Source organism: Acomys minous (assembly GCF_964271855.1).
Source record: "Acomys minous genome assembly, chromosome: 19".
Taxonomy (NCBI): Eukaryota; Metazoa; Chordata; class Mammalia; order Rodentia; family Muridae; genus Acomys; species Acomys minous.
In genome coordinates, this window is record NC_140499.1 from 10,525,806 (window position 1) to 10,544,778 (window position 18,973).

The window sequence follows — 18,973 nt, forward strand, 5'->3', positions numbered from 1 at the left end:
GCCGCCGCTGTCTCCTGTCTCTCAAAACAGCTCGTTGCTTATTTTATAAATTATTCTTAATTGGATGCCCAGCAGCAGCCACGATGCCTTTCAGGTACTTCAAAGAGCTCTTTATTTAGTGATATGTAAAAATAATGGTTTAAAATTATTATTATTATTATTATTATTATTTTTTTTTTTATTTTTATTTTTATTTTTTTTTTTTTTACCGCTGCTCACTTGGTTGTGATTCATGGGAATGGTCCAGATACCACCTGCTTGCCTCACTTTGATCGTTATGGGTTTTCTTTCACAGCTACTATTTTCATGCAAATGTAGAATGCTGCAGACTTCAAGCATATAGTTACCCATTGCCATAACCCTAATTTTGAATAAAGGACAAATAAGGTCCTTAAGTGAGGAAAACTGGTTAACAAATTTCTTGGTACTCATCAGTGAAGGAGCAAAGCCTCTTTTATGCTTCTCCTATTTTTCCTAATAAACTATGTTTAATGATCTCTCAATTCTTTTTAGAAATGTGTGCTATCTTACTCTGGCACATCAATTTCTCTACTCTTTGGACAAACTGTCACTTCCTTTTCAAGGAAAATTTCTGCAGACATACCTCAATGAAGTCTTAGGGTCGTGTGTGGTCTGACGTGACTCCTTGTATCAGGAGACGTCACTGTGTCTAAACTGTAAAATGAGTTGAAACATGTTTACATCAATCCAGAGTCACAAAACACTTGTCATTTTTTTCTTCTTCTTGTCTGATCCAGTTTTGTGAGTGTAAAGATACCGAGATAATAAATAGACTCATGAGGTAATCAGGGCTAATGCCTACTTTCATAAACTACTCACTTATGTGTGAGCAAATTTAACCAGATCTCCCAATTCAGCCTGTATTTGTGGAGTTATTTATAACTTTAGAATGGCTTTGTTTCAAGCTGGAACTGCCAGAGATGTGTTTCTTGCGGAGGTAATTATGTCAAATGTAAGCATATGACTACTTCCTGCTGCTGCGGACTAGTCGGTTGTGCTGACTTTTTCTTATGACTATCTTTTCCTCAAAGATACTGTGGCAAGATTTTTCCAAGGTCTGCGAACCTAACACGGCACTTGAGAACCCACACAGGAGAGCAACCTTACAGGTTTGACAATGGTTTTTCTAACTATCTTGATAAATGCTGTAATATTCAGTGTTCGTTAGGTCACAGTGTCATAAGAACTAATTTGGTGCATATTGGAACATATACCAAATTTTGAGGCAAAATAGAAATGCTTATCTGCTACTGCCCAAATTAGGACTGTCTTTTCTTTTCTTGCTTTCTTTCTTTTTCCCTTTGTTTTTTTTTTGTTTGTTTGTTTGTTTTGTTTTTTGTTTTTTTTGAGACAAGGTTTCTCTGTGTAGCCTTGACTGTCCTGGACACACTTTGTAGACCAGGCTGGTCTTGAACACACAGAGATCTGCCTGCCTCAGCCTCCCCGAGTGCTGGGATTACAGACATATGCCACCACGCCCTGCTAGAATGTCTTTTCCTTATCCAATGAGACTTCTTAGTTTTCAGTCTACTACTATAACTTCTAGTAGTGGATATGGATTTAATAGATGTTAGCAACCTTTAAAAAATTTATAACTGTAGTTCTCACTCTTCTCAATAATCAGTTTCATTTTAATTGACACCAATCGTAACACTGAATGAAGTTCCTGTCCCCCAAGCCCTGCGTGTCTGCTAGGAGTTAGTCATCCAAATACATCTCCTCCCTTAGTACAATTAAGTCATCATCCACAGATCCCAACAGGAGGTTTAAAAAACAAACATCTTAAGCCTCAGAAGAGAAAACATGTTTACATTTAGAGATTCAACAGATAGATATTCTAGGAAAAGGACCAGTTCTATCAATAGCTTCTTATTCTGTTAAAAGCTAAAATTAACCAAACGATGCACAGGACATACATAACCATAATATCATTGCTCACAGCACACTGAAAGTAGTAAAGTGGCTAGTTTTAAAATGCAACTCATTATTCAAAGTGTAATATTTTGCCCTCAGTATCAGACTCCAAGTTAGGATTTCTCCAAGAGTGGATAGAGTTTATCTTAAGCAACATTATAGTTTGATTATTCTTCTTTGAAATTCTTAAGGAATGCAGATTAGTATAATTAGTTTGGCCTGAACACTCATTTTTTTCATTACAATAAACAAATTTATCTTGTTTCAAACTCATTGTTTATAAACATGATGATAAAAAAGGCAGCTGCAGAGATGGTTGAGCAGTTTACAGCACAATAGCTCAAAATGCCTGTAATTTCATTCCAGTGGGCTATTGATGCCTCTGACTTCAGTCACCTTTACTCAATGCACTGATCTGCTCTCTCATGCTCACATATAATGAAACATATACATCTTAAAAAGAGAAAATGAAAAATGGGTGAAGACTTACGCTCACTGAAAGATAATTGAAGTTTTAGGAGAAACTCAGGAAATTTGTGCTTTCTTAAGTCTATTGTGTTTTCTTAAGGTCTCTATTAATAACGGTCATGTCCACTTTATATGTGACAAAGTGAACTTGATATAACAGATCTCTAAGTGATAGAAAAATAGCAAATTTCAGGTAACCTCCCCTCTAGGGACTATTCCATGCCCCAGGGACTCCTGCTTGGACAGAAAGGTTTCCACAGCCACGTTTGTTATGGCTGAATGTTGTTTCAGTCAGCAGCTATGACACCATGCTCCTATTCTCCTGTCCTGAGTGAGACAGTCTTAGTCTGCTCTGTACATATTGCTGTTGTTGTACAGGTGTTGAGAAACACACACACACACACACACACACACACACACACACACACACACAAATTTGCATAGCTGGAAATCTTGAATGACTTGTCCAGCTGTTCCATTTTACAACTGGTGAAAAATAAGAAATCAGACCTTGAGATACTGACTGTGTTCTAAGATGTTTGGTTCTCAAGTTGGACTTTTCATTTTGGGCTTTTACCTCATATCAGATTCCAAAGCTTTTCTGGCTTATTGTCATAAAGGTTCACGTTAGGCAATGTATGCATCTTAAGCATTCTTGAAACGCAATATTGATTCGAGTTATCATTTAAATACCAGCTAATACATTGGAACAGAATAAAATTATTGTAATTTTAGGGTACTCTCCTCTCTATTAAATATTTTAGCAGAAAATAGAATCAAAATATGAATGCTGGGCATTGTGGCAAAGGCCTTAAATCCCAGCACTCATCATAGAGGGGCAAGAGGATCTCTGTGAGTTCGAGGCCAGCCTGGTCTACAAAGAGAGTCCAGGACAGCCAGGGTTCTGTGTAAAAGAGAAACCCTGTCTTGAAAAACAACAACAACAACAACAACAACAACAACAACAACAATAGCAAAATATGAGCTGATCCTGGGTAGAAACTTCCCTATTGGTCAACTTTATTCAGACCTGAGAGGATGGTGTGGACTAGATTTGGAAAAGACCTTTTTACAAGGAAGGAAGTGGGAGCTTGTGAAACCTGAACTCTTTCTCTGTTGTGATTCACGTAGACAGTGTCGTTGCCAGTAAATTTCAGACACTTGATATGTGTGCGCATTTTCTCTCCCAGGCTCTCGGTTTGTATTACTCAGTGCAACACACTCGTGCAAAATGCACCATCCCTCTCACAGCACTGTGCCTTTGAGATAAAAGTCTTACAGGAAAAACATTATTCCACAAGTATTTTTTTCCTATGATGACAGCAAAATGGAACAAGTTCTATCACAGTGCATGTTCACTCAGCTGTCACACTATTGTAAGGCAGACATGTTGATGAGCGTCAGGATACAGCAGCCATTCTTTGCTCTGAGAAGCGGGAAATGGCCCTTCATACATGGACGAACAAGTAAAGGATTCTTCTGGCCTCGAAGTTCGATACATGTGCTTAGGAGCCGTTCAGGAAAGTTAGCCCTTTTCCTTTCATGTAACACACACAGAGGGGAGAGACAGACAGACAGACAGCTGTGGAGTGACTCCATCCATTACCACCTGGGGCAGGCTGGGTCTCCAAGTTCTATGTTTCCATTTTGCAGACAAAGGAAACATGTAAAATGACTTATGGTTTTTAATCACACCGAACGCAGAAACGGTTAACTAAACCACAGCAAGCCATTTCCAAGGAAAGTGACCTTGCTCAGAGTTGCGGCAGACTTTTTAATAGACCTCAGAATGGAAAATTGGGAAATGCTGAGAGCAGGAGGTTAGTGAAGAACTATGCTTGTATGCAGGAGCGCTTAGTGGCACCATAACTTGCTTGTGCAACAGTAAAGATGAAGAGAAAGCCTGGGATTCCTAATCACCACAGATTAAGGGAAACCACTGTTTTTAGCACCAAAACATTTTTTTTTTACATTGCTTCAATTTAAAAGCTTGGAGTATTTAATGCAACTTTGGAGAAATGATGAAGTTTTCTTTATGGTTAATGTCAGGAAAGGTAAATGTGATAAAAATTAGTTAGACTTTAAAAATTTTTTTACATATAGATTTATATTATTACACATATATAAAATAAACTACATATAGCAAGAAGAACAACAAAGCAATTAGGAACTATATTAATGTTACATTCATAGTGTTTTGGCTATTTGTATTTGGCAACCTTGATGAATGCATATTTCGTATCTTGTTCTGTCTAAAATTCTGAATGTAAATTAATATCTTTATCTCATTTCTATGACTTTAAAACATCTATCTAGACCTAAAAACATCTAAACTCCTAAACAATCAAGCTTAATTGTAAAACTAAACTATCTGGTCTTCAACCCCATCAGAGACTTGAGAAGGAATAAAATTAATTACCTGAGTATACAGGGAGGGCAGGTCAGCAGCTTCCAAAGTGAAAAAATTGAGAGAGGCAGCATTTAGTTACTTGTGTTGTATTAAGCAGAACAGCAGGCAATGCCATGACTTCTTAATAGACTTAGGTTAGTGAGATTTATTTAAGATATTGGAACAAAGTATTCTAATAAATTAGAGAGAAATAAAACCACCCAAAAACAAGTCTCCTGGAATGGCAGCCTTCCTATATAAATTACTATTCCTATGTGAAGTGCTATTTTAGCTTTTGAGTCTACAAGCCTGTGAAATGACATCTAATGTGTTTGCAACACCATGTCTGTATTTACTTTTCAGATGCAAATACTGTGATAGATCATTCAGCATTTCCTCCAACCTGCAGCGACATGTCCGCAACATCCACAACAAGGAGAAACCATTTAAGTGTCACTTATGTGACAGATGTTTTGGTCAGCAAACCAATCTTGACAGACACCTAAAGAAACATGAGAACGGAAACATGTCTGGTGGGTCCTCAGTGGCGTTAGGCAGAAAAGATGACTTATGTTTTATATTGTGAGACATAAGTGTGCTCTTTCGTCTTCCGTTCCATTTTGACACTAAAATCTGATAGTACTCTGGAAGTTCATATGCATTTCCCTTGAGTTTTCGGACACACGGATGAGGCAATCACTGTTAAACGTGAATGTGAGACTCTGTGGTCTTGTTTCGGTTATATTTCTCTCCAGCTGGATTTATCTCAACAGGCAATCTCAAGCAAAGACAGCCTTGACCCCGACTCTGCCCAGACACATGAGTCAGAATCCCTAAGTTCCAAAGAATTCACAGAGTGTGTATTCTAAGTGGGACAAAATTCCTCGGTGTTAACCTGGATATCGTGGTCTCTGGGATAATTTTTACAAAAGACTAGGGATTGGACGTGAACATAGTTTCCATTTCTGTCACACATTCTTATCTAGAATTTGGTAGCCAGCAACCTCACCCCAGTCCCCAGCCTTCCTTGATGGCAAACCTGCCAATGTATACTTAATGAAAGAGATTCTAGATCTTTCCTTTCTTTTTGAAAGCTAGATAATCAGCCAGGGACTGGAATTTGTCACTGGGGTGTACGGTGTATATACACAGACCATCTACAATTTTTTTTAAAGAGTCAGCGAACAGGGTTGGGAGGCTAGTGAGTGGAATACTGAGTTCAGCAAAGGGGGATTCAGAGAAGGAAAAAGAAACAGAGTTGTACAGATAAATCATTTTTATGGAATAAATTATTTTGTAGATTATTTTCAACTGTAAGCAACATTGTGTGAGATCTTTACAACAATGTATACTGTTTATCTCCCTCAAAAGCAGAAATATAATCCTAGTTTTGATGTGTTAGGTTTTAGGTCTAGAGTCTAGTCCAACGAGAAAAAGTGGCTAAATATTCTATGCACCAGATATTCTACGTTATCTAATCAACATTATTTCAGAAAAATAGAGAGTTAGAAAACGTAACTAGTTGGGGGATCAGGGATATGGCTCAGTGGTAGAGCAGTTACTTGGCACGAGCTGGGCTCTGAGTTTGATCCCCAATATTGGGAAAAAACTTGTCAAAACTGAATGATTGGGTTTTGTCCAGATAATTTCTTTAAGACAGGAGATAGTACTAACCCCTAGTTTTTATCATGGAAAGTAATAAGGTAATTGTGAACTATTAAATTGTAGATACATTGTGAGAACACATAAGCACCATGAAGCCTGTGTTTACATAAAAACATGGCAATACATAAAGCACTTACTGTGGTGTGCATATATGTAAACAAACACAGTAGTTCTGTGACACACGTATCGTGACTTCAGTTTTGCAAGGAAGCTGAGGACCATCCTATAAAAGGCAGGTCCGTTATTGGCCTGCCCATGCTGTACCAGCCCCTGGGTTGTTTCTGGGTCCATTCACAGCTCCTTGGAACAAATCAAGGTATAAAATGCTAGGTATGGTTTCAACCATCACTTTGTCACACACCTCAGCACACCAACAATAGATGTGTACCAATCACACCAGGACTGAGTGCAGTGGTTATGTCAGAACTGGTATATAAGATTTCTATGATGTTTTTAATTCTATCTTCTTATATAAATAAAAACACTCCAGAGCTCCAGAAAGATAATAAGGAAGTGAGAGAAATGACCACCTTGGCGGGTTGCGATTCTTAGCCTTGGTCTCGGGATGTTCTCCAGAGACTCTCGTAAGCGTGATCTCTAAGTTGGAGTTGCTCGTCCTCCCATTGAAGTGGGCACGTTTTAAGACAGCACCACTCCAGCTCATAAGGAACAGAGTTCTAAACATGTTGCCAGATTTGCAGCAATCTGCTCACAAAGGCTTGCTCTTCCACTCAGGTACAGCAACATCGTCGCCTCATTCAGAACTAGAAAGCGCAGGTGCAATCCTGGACGACAAAGAGGACGCCTACTTTACAGAGATACGCAATTTCATCGGGAATAGCAACCATGGGAGCCAGTCTCCTCGGAACATGGAGGAGAGGTAAAGCAGTTGTTGCACATTTCTGCACTCATGTGCCCAGGACTATGGTTATTGCTGCTGCTGCTGCTGCCAGTGGTGTTTATTAAGTGCATAGAAAATAGTTATGTAATATGTTCCACACACTACTTAATTATTTTTTCTTTATTATGTGTGTGTGGTGTGCATGTTTGTATGTTTATATAAGTATGGGTTCCCATGCACATGTGTACAGGGGCTGAGGAAGCCTGAGAAAATCAGGCATTGTCTCCAATCAATTCCTCCATCTTATTCTTTGAGGCAAGGTCTCTCAGTCAGACCCGGAGTTTACTGATAGTGTGAGTTCTGCTAGCCATCTGGTTCCCAACATCCTTTGTCTCTGTCTTCTGAGGATGGCATTATAGGCAGGGCCCCATGTCTACCCAGAATTTCTGTGTGTTTGGCAATCCAAACCTTACTCTTCTTGCTTGGACAGCAAGCGCTTCAAGTGCTGAGCCACATCTTCAGCTCCCTATAAGTTAATGTACCTTTCACAATGATCTCATAAAAGTGCAACTTTATCAGCAAAGGACTGGGGACATCAAAGGGACTTGCCAGAAGACATGCAAATAATGTATGAGATATAACCTGGGCTATTTGTTTTTGCAGCCCATTTCACTTCCGGATAATTCTACTTACATTGGCAGCTAAATAAAATTATTTAACCAAATTTCAAAAGCCAGCAGAAAAACACACCATGAGGACTCAACTGAACCATTGGTCATTATTGGCTATTCCTCTATATCATGTGGTATTAACAGATAAACCACAACACATTATTTTGAGTGTCTCCATCTTGTCTATCTTTGTCTCTTTTGATATATCAGTACCAATTTGTATATGAAGTACACATCGATAAGGTCACTATGCTTTGCGCAGAAGCTATTTGAGAACTTTTCAATTAAGACCCAGTTCTTCCTCCTACACTCACACAGGCAGGCGTTCTGCCTTTAGTGGACATAGATGTTCTTGAACTACAGCCATCATCAGCATCAAGCACGTTCTTAGAGGAGAAGCTGATGCTGTTGATAATTACTCATTCATCTGCCCTTGAATATGTAAAGTTAATAAAAGAGTATTTTGATAAAACTTTTCTTATATTTAAATTTCCTTATCAATATGTTATACTGAAATACCTAGTACTGAAGAATTTTCCTTCTCTGACCTGTGCCATCCCAAAGCCTATTAAATTAGAATATTTTAAATATCATGAACCCAACTAATCAAGATTTCATTACTTCTATACAAGGAAAGGTTATTGTGTTAATATCCTTAATTTCTAAGACTGATAAAAATCTAGGACTAACCTTTTCAGTAGTTCTTCAAAGAAGCACCTTTCAGATAATCAACGTTCTAGCCAAAATAATGGTAAAACAGGCAAATGCTTTTATTCTTTATTTTGTGTAACCATAGCTAGGGAGAGGAGAGAGAAAGTGTCTTACGCATCTCAGAAGTCCTAAGAACTATACAGCACCTCCCAGTTGGACGCCTCGTTCCTTCCACTTGCTCTCTGTGTGTATAAGTGTGAGCAAGACAAGGCCATTGCTCGGCAGTACAAAATGGACTCAGTAACAAAAGTCATATACACATTAAAATCTGATTATGTAATACGAATAAGAAATACTGAAATCGCCATTTGGGTTCTGAAAAGTCTATTCAAATTTGGTGGCTCAGAGCTGGTGATTTGAGGCTGCACAGCTGCAACATCTGGCTTCAACATGTCTAAACACAGAAGTAGAAAGTTGGGTCATTTGACTTTTCCCCCTCTCTGTACCTATCAGGCTACTTTCGATGAATAATTTATCCCTATAAATTGCCATATTTGAAAGCGTAATTAACAAATAGGTTTTCTTAATCACGATGGTTTTTGTTGCTTTTGGTTTCCGTCCATGGGTTCTTTTGTTCTTTTACTTTCATTTTTTTAAAACTGTTTTAAAATAATAATAATTTTCATCCATTCAAGCTAGCAAGTTGGCAGTGTATCTGAAAACTAATAGGTTATGTCTGTGAAAAATATGTTTTCATCATTCTTTTTTGGTAAAAGAGGTTAAGAGGTTGTATAAAATGTTCAATAATGATGTTACTTTTTCTGGTCAAATGCATTTTTACTTTGTACTCCTGTCATTTCCAAGGTTGGTTCATATGTGTATCCCTTTAATTCTGGAAAATCTAAACAGTAAGTTCTACATATTTTGATGTGGGAATTGCTGTGCATGCTTTCTGATCTTCCATGGACTGAAAAATTATTTCATTTCATGTGAAAGCATGTTTGGCTACAGCAAGAACTGAAGACTGAGTTTCTGACACAGCAACTAGATAGAGGAGCATGGTAATGGAAAAGATTCCTGAGGACTCAGGGATTGGATGTATGGGCACCTATGATGGTTCATGTCTTAACATACTTTGTAATCTCAATCATTTCCTCTGGCCATGCATCTCTCAGAGGCAGCTTCCTCCTTTAAAGTATTTATAGTTATACATTTTAGAGTCTTATAACAAAACATATCCAAATTTCATTTATGTTGATGATCATTTTTGAAAGCCTCAGGGGCTTCTCCAAGCTTTACACATGCCTTCAAATTCCATAGGTGGAATTTGTGTAGTAAGTTACACGTGGGCCATTCTATTGCAATTCTTGCAAATGTAAACAGAAATAGTGCAAAGGACATTTAAGGTTGAAAAATGATTCTATTGAATTTTTAACTGTGCCTGCTAAGTCAGTTTCAAAAGTTGATTTACCATCTCTGTGTTTTCTTGCTGTTAGACAATCTAGGATCATTTACACAGAGTCAAGATAAGTGTGTTCTCAATAACTCCAAGCTTTAGCACTGTGTTCAAATGGAGACTTACACAGTGGTCACCCAGGAGCAGTAAATACCAATTGCCCTTGGCAGCTCCTTTCTCATTGTCTTTGGATTCGTAGATTCAGTTGGTGTATGTGTGTGTTTGTGTATATTTGTGTGTGTGTGTGTGTGTGTGTGTGTGTGTGTGTGTGTGTGTGTGTGTTGAAGTGCTTGTCATCATTGCTCAGGGATATATGTTTTCCAGAAATCAATTACTTTAATTGGTGGGTACTTAAGTGGTAATTACATACATTATGGAGAGAAAACACTCATGTGCTTTTATATTTCCCACACCATATCATTTATCAGGAATGATAAGGAATCAGAGACGGGGTTGTTTTTCCTGCTCTGCCAGAGGCTGCATCTGTAGTCTGAATAATCATCCAATTCCTTTTTTTCTTTGTTTGCGCCTTTGTGAAATTACATTATTTCTCCAGTGTTGCAATGAGGCACACACAATACCCATTTCTTTTGTAAGCATTGAATATTTAAACTGTTGTTAGGGAGCTGAACTAACTGCACGTTTAAAAACCAGGCCAATAATTGATCCTTTTACCCTTTATGCTTTTGTAAGGATGAATGGCAGTCACTTTAAGGATGAGAAGGCTTTGGCAGCCAGCCAAAATTCAGATTTACTGGATGATGAAGAAGTAGAAGATGAGGTGTTGTTGGATGAGGACGACGAGGACAACGATATTCCTGGAAAACCCAGAAAGGAGCTGGGGACAACTAATCTAGATGAAGACCTCCCTGAGGATGACTATGAGGAAGCCGGCACCCTGGAGATGAGCTGTAAGACATCGCCTGTGAGGTGAGTGCCGCACCACATTGCAAGCCAAGCCACAGAGCTCCCATGTGTGGTGGACTGTGGTGCCACTTCCTCCTGCTATGCTCAGTCACTGCAAGAATGATGTGTTAGACTGTGAGGAAGTTGTGGAGTAACAAACCAGAAAAGCTCCGTTTGACCCAGGAAAGGCACACACAGTGCATCCATTTCACATAGAGGAAAATGAGGTAGCAAGGAACACAATCCACAAGCTTCTAGATATGGTAGCATTTGTGGAACTCTGGTGGCCCCAAGGCAGGAAGGATGAGTGGTAATTACACATGTACTGAATTTTTAGATTCTATTTGTGAAGTCCCAAGGAAATAGATATTTCCTCATAATTGAATCCATTCAATAATCTCCAGTCATAACTCAGATGTATAAGACAAATTTCACAGATGATAGATTTTTAATTGGAGAAAAACCAACCAATATTAAAAATGAAGGATATATTATGTTTTTGTGATAATAACATATCCTGACTGAATGTTTGTATAACAGACTTTACTTTAAAAGAAGTTTTCAAGTGTATGACTTCTGTTCCACACATTGTTTGCTTACTATGTCATTGACTTCACTTCCAATATATGCTTGGCTTTAGCCTATAAAATATTAAAAAGAAATATATGCAAGATATGGTATTTGTAAATAACTTTAAACTAGCAATTATTGCATGCTACTTTATTCATCAACTGCAGTATGAAGTGTGACAGGTGTTAAGATAAAAATGGAAATGACTTGATGAGACAAGAAACCGAATGAGAAAACCCAATTTCTGTGCTTTCCCATTGGTTCATTTTAGGTATAAAGAGGAAGAATATAAATCTGGCCTTTCTGCTCTAGATCACATAAGGCACTTCACAGATAGCCTCAAAATGAGGGAAATGGAAGAGAATCAATACACTGACGCTGAGCTGTCTTCTTTTAGTTCTTCTCATGTGCCAGAGGAGCTTAAACAGCCGTTACACAGAAAGTCCAAATCGCAGGTACAGACTCTGCTCTAGTCCGCATCACGGGGCACTGTGCATGCAAGCATGCATTTCTTCGATGAACAGAAGCAGATCTACTTTGTCACTTTGTAGTGTTCTAGAATCCAAGCAGATTTGGGTGCTTACTTCGTGATGTTCCTGGGTTTGCTCTGCAGACAGTCAACGCCAGAGTTAACTAATGCAGCCGTTAACAATCAAAACAGCATTCTACCCTGAGCCATCCTTGACAAACCTGACCCTGCCCGTGCAGCTCCTCGAGGTTGCTTTTAGCTTTTTCCCTTCTTTTTTTTGAGAGTGCACGACTTATTTTCAAATTCTCATGTTACTTCAGAATTGTTTTCTGATCATTTTGTATCTTAACCTCTGTTGGAATACATACATTCTAAAATTATTAATTTTTTTCTTTATTATATCTAGTGAATTTTCCATCAGATTATTGAGTCCAGAGCTTAGGGCTAAAATGAGCTACCAAAGATCTGTACAAACTTAGTGACAGGAATTGAAATAAAGCTTGTCTATTTTTACTGAGTGACTGGATTAGCCCCTGATTCATAGCATGCAAATGAAGATTATTCAGAGAAAGGATTCCAACAAATACCAATAAAAGGGCTTCAATTTTTCTGTTAAAAAAATGAAGAGACTGAGTGCTCATTCAGGCTGTTTAAAAAGACAAGCTAACTTAGTTCTTGTCACATTGGTTGAATTCTTTGATTCACTTCAAGCATTTTGGAGATGGCATGGCATATCAAAACAATGGAGCCATATTAACATACTCATTTTGATATGGTTTCCTATTCTTTGAGATGTTTTTGGTGGGTCTTCATAGCATAACAGTGAAATCTCAGCTAAGATGCTGTGATTGCCGACCACGGCGTCAATTTGACTACAGATATGGGATGTAGTAGGATAATATAAATTTTTATAGTCCTTAAGTTCAATAAAAAGTCTATGATATTATGTATGAAAATAGAAAAAGTGAATATTCTTTCTGAATCGGATGCACTCAGCCTCCACACAGTGGGCTTCTACTACCTATGATGCCACCTTGGCAGAGTCGTGTGGCTATGGACGGACGCCATTTCCTCATTTTAAGTTTAGGGCAGGGAAGATATGTTTGTCTTTCCTCTGATCAGTGGGGCTAAACACGACTTTTAAGTTTCTAATGTTGGTATTACACCATGCAGAGCTACTTAGAGCCATCCATAAAAAGTGCTTGCTTCAAATATATACATCCCTTGTTTCCTAGCTCTCAGAATTTCCTAGAGGGCTGAGACTTTCTTTCTTTTACTTATTCCACCCCAGTACTGTGAAACACATAGTAACCACACATTTCACAAACTACCCGATCTGAAAGAATGCTAAGGGGTCTGAGAATGCAAAGATTGCATCTGTGGCATGCCTCTCAGGACCAGCGTTTTGAGAGAAATGTCCTGACTAGGTATAAGAAAAGCTAGTACCACAGTAAATGCAAGCATTGTGTAAACCTAGCTCTTGTTTTTTTTTTTTTATAAACTTCAGCATGCGTATATATGTGTATATATGGTATTCAATTAAATACTTGTGGAAACTAAATCTGTCCTAATGCTCTTCATTCATTCACTTGTCATTCATCCATTCCATGGTTGAGCAGTCTCCTTGGTACTGAGGAACTGGGCATTGACCTCCATGTTTCAGTTGCCATTTGATTACCAAAGGGCACATAGTTGTGTCCTTTTTTAAATAATCTGAAATTTTTGCTGTTTTTCTCAAGCATTTGTATATTAACACTATAATTTTTATAGTGTTTGAATCCAAAATCATTGCTCAGTAAAATAGTGACTTTATCTTGCCACGAGAGAATTTCCTTGAGGGAAATAACATTCAACAAAAACTAATTTCCTAATAGATATCACTGTGCATGGAGCATGCCAACTGAGTGCTGTGTTTCCCCTACTACCATTGGAGATAAGTGCTATTATATTCTCTATAAATAGTTGTCTCTACTTTGTAAAAAAAAAAATTTAAAGCTCAAGATGTGCAGTGACTTCAACAAGGTCACCACAGAGGAAAGACCTGTACTTTGTACAATTTGTCTTCAGTGATTTAGTATTTAGTACAGACCTTGCATAGAGTTCCTGCTTAGGGAGTACTAGTTAGATAAACACTGATACTTTTGTGTAAACCCAGAAGACAAATCTCATATATAAAATCAAATGTGGGTCAGTCTTTAAAACACATGCTATGCAAGCATAAGGACATGAGTTCGAGCCTCAGACCTCAAGTGAAGAAAAGCCAAATATAATGGAAGGAGGGTCTCCGATGCTCACTGACCAGCCAGCTAGCTTAGTTTGTAAGTTCCGGATGATGGAGGGACCATGTTTCAAAAACACAAGCTGGGTTGTGCCTGATGAGCATCATCCAATGCTGATCTTTGGTTTCCACAGAAACATGTGCACTCACATGTGTACACACACACACACACACACACACACACACACATGTACACACATATATGTAACTCTCACATGCAGGCATGTACACACACACACACACACACACACACACACACATACACACACACACAGAAAACTCACATATGTGTATTGAGAGCAATGACCCAGCAAATCAAAATCAGCCAGTAATCTAACCAAATACCATGGTGAGAGAAGAAAGCAGAGACTGGCCACATGTCTCAGCATGACTCCCTGAGATGAAATTCTGCTGAACAACAGCAGCATTTGTCTTTGTTTACCGACACTGGAATGTCTTTGGCAGGACTTTAATGATTCCACTTCAACAGCATTTTGACAAGCAAGTTAAGCAATGGATGAGACCCACAATAGCAAATCAACAGTGAACAGTTCACTCACAAGTCAAGACCAAACACTTCATTTGAATATTTTTCTTGGCAGTGGAGAGGGAATCTCTGAACTGTTATTTAGAACTTGGCTTGGTTACAGGAAGAAAGACTCCATCCTGACAGAGCACCTCTGTGCACCTTCCACTCAGCAGACTCATGATGAGGGATTCTGGGATGGTGTTGGGTCCTTGTGCTTTGTTTTCTTTCTTGGTGGGACTTACTTGAGCTCTTTGATTCTCAGGGGTGTTAGCTGTCTGCAGTAGGCCTTTCAAGCACAAAGCAGAATGTTGGAAAGGACACTAGATTCAAAGTTGGGCAGAAATAAGCCCTAGTTGCGTATAGCTGAGGGATCTTAGGAGGTCTTTCACTTTCAGGAGTGTGGCTTACAAAGTGCAAGAGTCAGGCCATCTCTTACACAGTCTGCCTTAGGTGAGCACTGATGTTATGTCATTTTGGATAAACCAAGCACAGCCTCTCTTCCAAATACATACACAAAGTGTGCTTCTGCCCAGGCTTTCTTGTCTTCCTATTGCTTATGAACTATAGTCTTCAAATTAGACTTGCTGCTGTTGTTCAGATGCCACTTAGTGAGTCTCTCCTTTTATTCCAGGCATACGCTATGATGTTGTCACTGTCTGACAAGGATTCCCTCCATCCCACGTCCCACAGTTCCTCCAACATGTGGCACAGCATGGCAAGGGCTGCCGCAGAATCCAGTGCCATCCAGTCCATCAGCCATGTATGACACTGTCAAGGTTGACCAGAGTGGGACCAAGTCCAACGGTAGCATGGCTCCTTCGTATAGAACTATTTACAAGACTGCTGAGCAGAATGCCTTATAACCCTGAAGGGTCACTCATCTAAAGTCTGGTGACCTTAAACTGAATGATTAAAGAAAAAGAGAGAGAGAGAGAGAGAGAAAAAAAAAAAGGAAGCTATTTATTCTCAATATTTTGTTTTGCACAGCCAAGGCAGCTGCTGACCTCTGGAGGATCAATTAATCTAAAATGATTGGAGGCGATGAAAACCTCACTGGGGAAGGCACCTCTCATTTGCCTGCTCCAGGGCATGGGTGGGTGAGAGGGGCAGTTGAAATGGCGGCATGGAGACAAATGAACACTCCACAGAAATCAAATTCCACTTTCTACAAGATCCCCTGATGTGACTGGGAACAGTTGCTTTCACTTATCCGATTTAATTTCTTTTCCTTCTTAAAGTTTTATGTGATTTAACCCTTTAAAGATGGAAGTAGTCAGAAGAAATGCACAATGATTATAGGAAGTGATAGCAGGAGTTGGTTTTTTTTTTTTTGTCACCCCCGCCCCTTGCCTTTTTGCCTCTTAAGTATATTGTTTGAAACTAGGGAAAAAAAAGGGTATGTGTATATTGTAAACTATGGATGCTCATGCTCAGAGAGGTTAAGTCAGTGATGTAACCTGTTTATCACCAGTCCCACTGTACCACTAATACAATGTTTGCCAAATCCTTGTAATGACATCTTAATTTTCGACAATCATGTCACTGTTTTTAATGTTTAAATTTTTTGTGTGTTGCGTGTATCATGTATTTATTTGTTGGCAAACTATTGTTTGTTGATCAAAAAGAGCACTGTTCCTGTCAGCCACTATTTTATGATGTCCGAGGCACACTCCTTTCTGAATTTCAAGGACCAAGACGACACGACCTGTGTATGGGAGTGCCCAATAGTGTTTGGCTTTTCTTAACATTCCTTCCTTTTTTGTTGTTGTTGTTTTGTTTTCCTTATAATGAAATAAATACAAATAGATGCAACTTAGTTTTTTGTAATACTGAAATTGATTCAATTGTATAAACAATTATAATTTCTTTCATGGAAGCATGATTCTTCTGATTAGGAACTGTACCCCATATTTTATGCTGGTCGTCTGCAAGCTTGTGCGATGCTGTTACGTTCATGTTAATCCTATTTGTAAAATGAAGTGTTCCTGACCTTATGTTAAAAAGAGAGAAGTAAATAACAGACATTATTCAGTTATTTTGTCCTTTATTGAGAAACCAGATTTCTTTTTCTTTTTGTTTGTAATCTCATTTGGAAATAATTGGCAAGTTGAGGTACTTTCTTCCAATGCTTTGTACAATATAAACTGTTATGCCTTTCAGTGCTTTACTGTGGGAGGAGCAACTAAAAAAAAATAAAGACTTCCAAAAATGATGAAAAATAATGACTCCCCTGTGTGCTGTTTTCTTTTCTCATGCAATGTTAGTTTCCTTCTGGCATCCAAATGATCTAAAGATAAGGTGTTTAAGACCCTGATGCCCTAACAGATTTGTGGAATGCGAGCATGCTTGTGTGGTTCTGAGATGGCAACCGTGATAGACCTTAGCCGGCAAGGAATTCTGCCGCTTGTGGTGAACTTTATTCATGGTGCAGAGTCAAGACCCACAGGCCCCGCTCTGCAGCTCTGGCTTCGCTCCAGGTCTGCAGCACACATTGTAATCAGGGCAGAGAGCAGCCCACAACAGCGATTTGTCACAGGGAGCTTCCTTGGTGTCTTTCTCTCTCTCTCTCTCTCTCTCTCTCTCTCTGTCTGTCTCTGTTTCTATCTTCCTTCCCTCCCTCCCTCCTTCCTTCCTTCCTTCCTTTCTTCCTTTCTTTTATTCTGGCTGGTGTATGTGTTCCTGAGCTCAAACCCAGGAACTTATTACTCACAGTAGACAAGCACTGTAGGACTGAACTATATTCCCTATCCCTGACTTTGCTTAAAATAATAAAGATATTATTGAAATTTATAAGTGCAGAAGCACCATTTGTTTTCTCTATATTCCTTTTAATATTATTTTATTATGTGTGTTTAAGTACCTACATGTATGTATCATGCACATGCATGGTACCCCAGGTAGCTAGAAGATGGGGTACCTTATTTAGTTATAGGTGGTTGTAAGCCTTCTGCTGCAGGTGCTGGAAACCAAACTCAGGTGGACTATAAGAACAGCAAATGCCCTTACCCACTGAGCAATCTCTCCTGCCTCTCCCATGACTCTGTCAAATTTTTCCCAGATTCAAAATATCATTATAAAAAGAAAATAACAAAATCAGTGTATATTGCAACAAGGTATTCATTTAGATGTTTGATCTAACATAGTTTCTTGTGGAAAATTTGGACTTTTCTGTATCCATCAGTGCTGGTGAAATATGTTAATTTCCATGTACATAATCACTGCTGGGTGCTTAGGGCCATGCGTGCAGTGTTGGGATGGCATGAGCAATCTTCCAGACTGGGCCTCTCCTGGGATAGGAATTTAGAATTTCATTTTGCTTCTTACATACAATTCTGATGTACTTAAAGTGGCTTCTTCAACACTTGGCCAGTCATAGAGTTTCATTTGACATGTTTGAGGAGTTGACATGACGTGAGCACATCTATCTGGATTCCTTTGTTTATCTGTTCACCATTAGTGATGGTGCCAGTTATGCAAAGCAGTGTCAGGTTTATTTCTAAATATGTGTATTATAGGGCTACACTTATCAGATTTTTGTATAGATTTTATAATGGAAAGTAAGCAAAATTTTTAAGAAATAAACTTAAGGTGTAAATGTATAACTAAGGAAACAGAACAAGAAGATGACATTTGACTGTAAGAATAGTACATATAGAAGGTAGAGATGTGGAGAAAGTTCTGTTTTAAAGAATATGCTTATGCATCAAAACAGAAATGAATGCAATTAAAATATTCCCCAATGCTGCTAGCTTCCTTATAAACTTTGATCTTCACATTTCAGCTATTTGCTAGGGTTTTTTTCCTCCCTAATTCCAACCAAGATTTACTCTTTCTCTCTTGCTCACTTGCTTTTCCAATCAGTGCACCAACAACTACATGGCCTGGAAAGAGTCAGTGATATTAGCAGGAAACCACCTAGAACTTGGAAACAGAAGGCCTGCGTTCAAGTTCTGACTCACTGCTTATTGGAAATGATGTCTTGGGAAAGTTGTACCCCTCCGAACCTTCGTCTGGGAAACCAGGGGCTGCTACCGTCTGTTCATGGCTGTTCATGTGGAAATCAGCGTCAGAGGACTAGAGCTCAGTGGTAGAGCGCCAATCGTTGAGCTTACCCAAAGTCCTGGGTTCAATTCCCAGCATCGAAC

General features: G+C 38.7%; 1 protein-coding gene across 10 annotated transcripts in view; it reads left to right on the forward strand.

Annotated features, from left to right (window-relative positions):
• The window catches only part of MECOM (MDS1 and EVI1 complex locus), a 568,506-nt gene extending 552,747 nt beyond the window's left edge, over positions 1–15,759 (forward strand). For 9 of the 10 annotated variants that reach the window (XM_084768610.1, XM_084768613.1, XM_084768614.1 and 6 more), the window contains 6 exons: positions 1,053–1,130; positions 5,156–5,325; positions 7,193–7,337; positions 10,770–11,006; positions 11,824–12,007; positions 15,460–15,759. In XM_084768610.1, the coding sequence (XP_084624736.1) occupies positions 1,053–1,130; positions 5,156–5,325; positions 7,193–7,337; positions 10,770–11,006; positions 11,824–12,007; positions 15,460–15,594 (949 nt within the window). In that variant the 3' untranslated portion in view covers positions 15,595–15,759. The remainder of the gene's footprint in view (positions 1–1,052; positions 1,131–5,155; positions 5,326–7,192; positions 7,338–10,769; positions 11,007–11,823; positions 12,008–15,459) is intronic. The other variant, XM_084768616.1, reaches the window with a different exon arrangement.
• Positions 15,760–18,973: the final 3,214 nt, after the last annotated feature.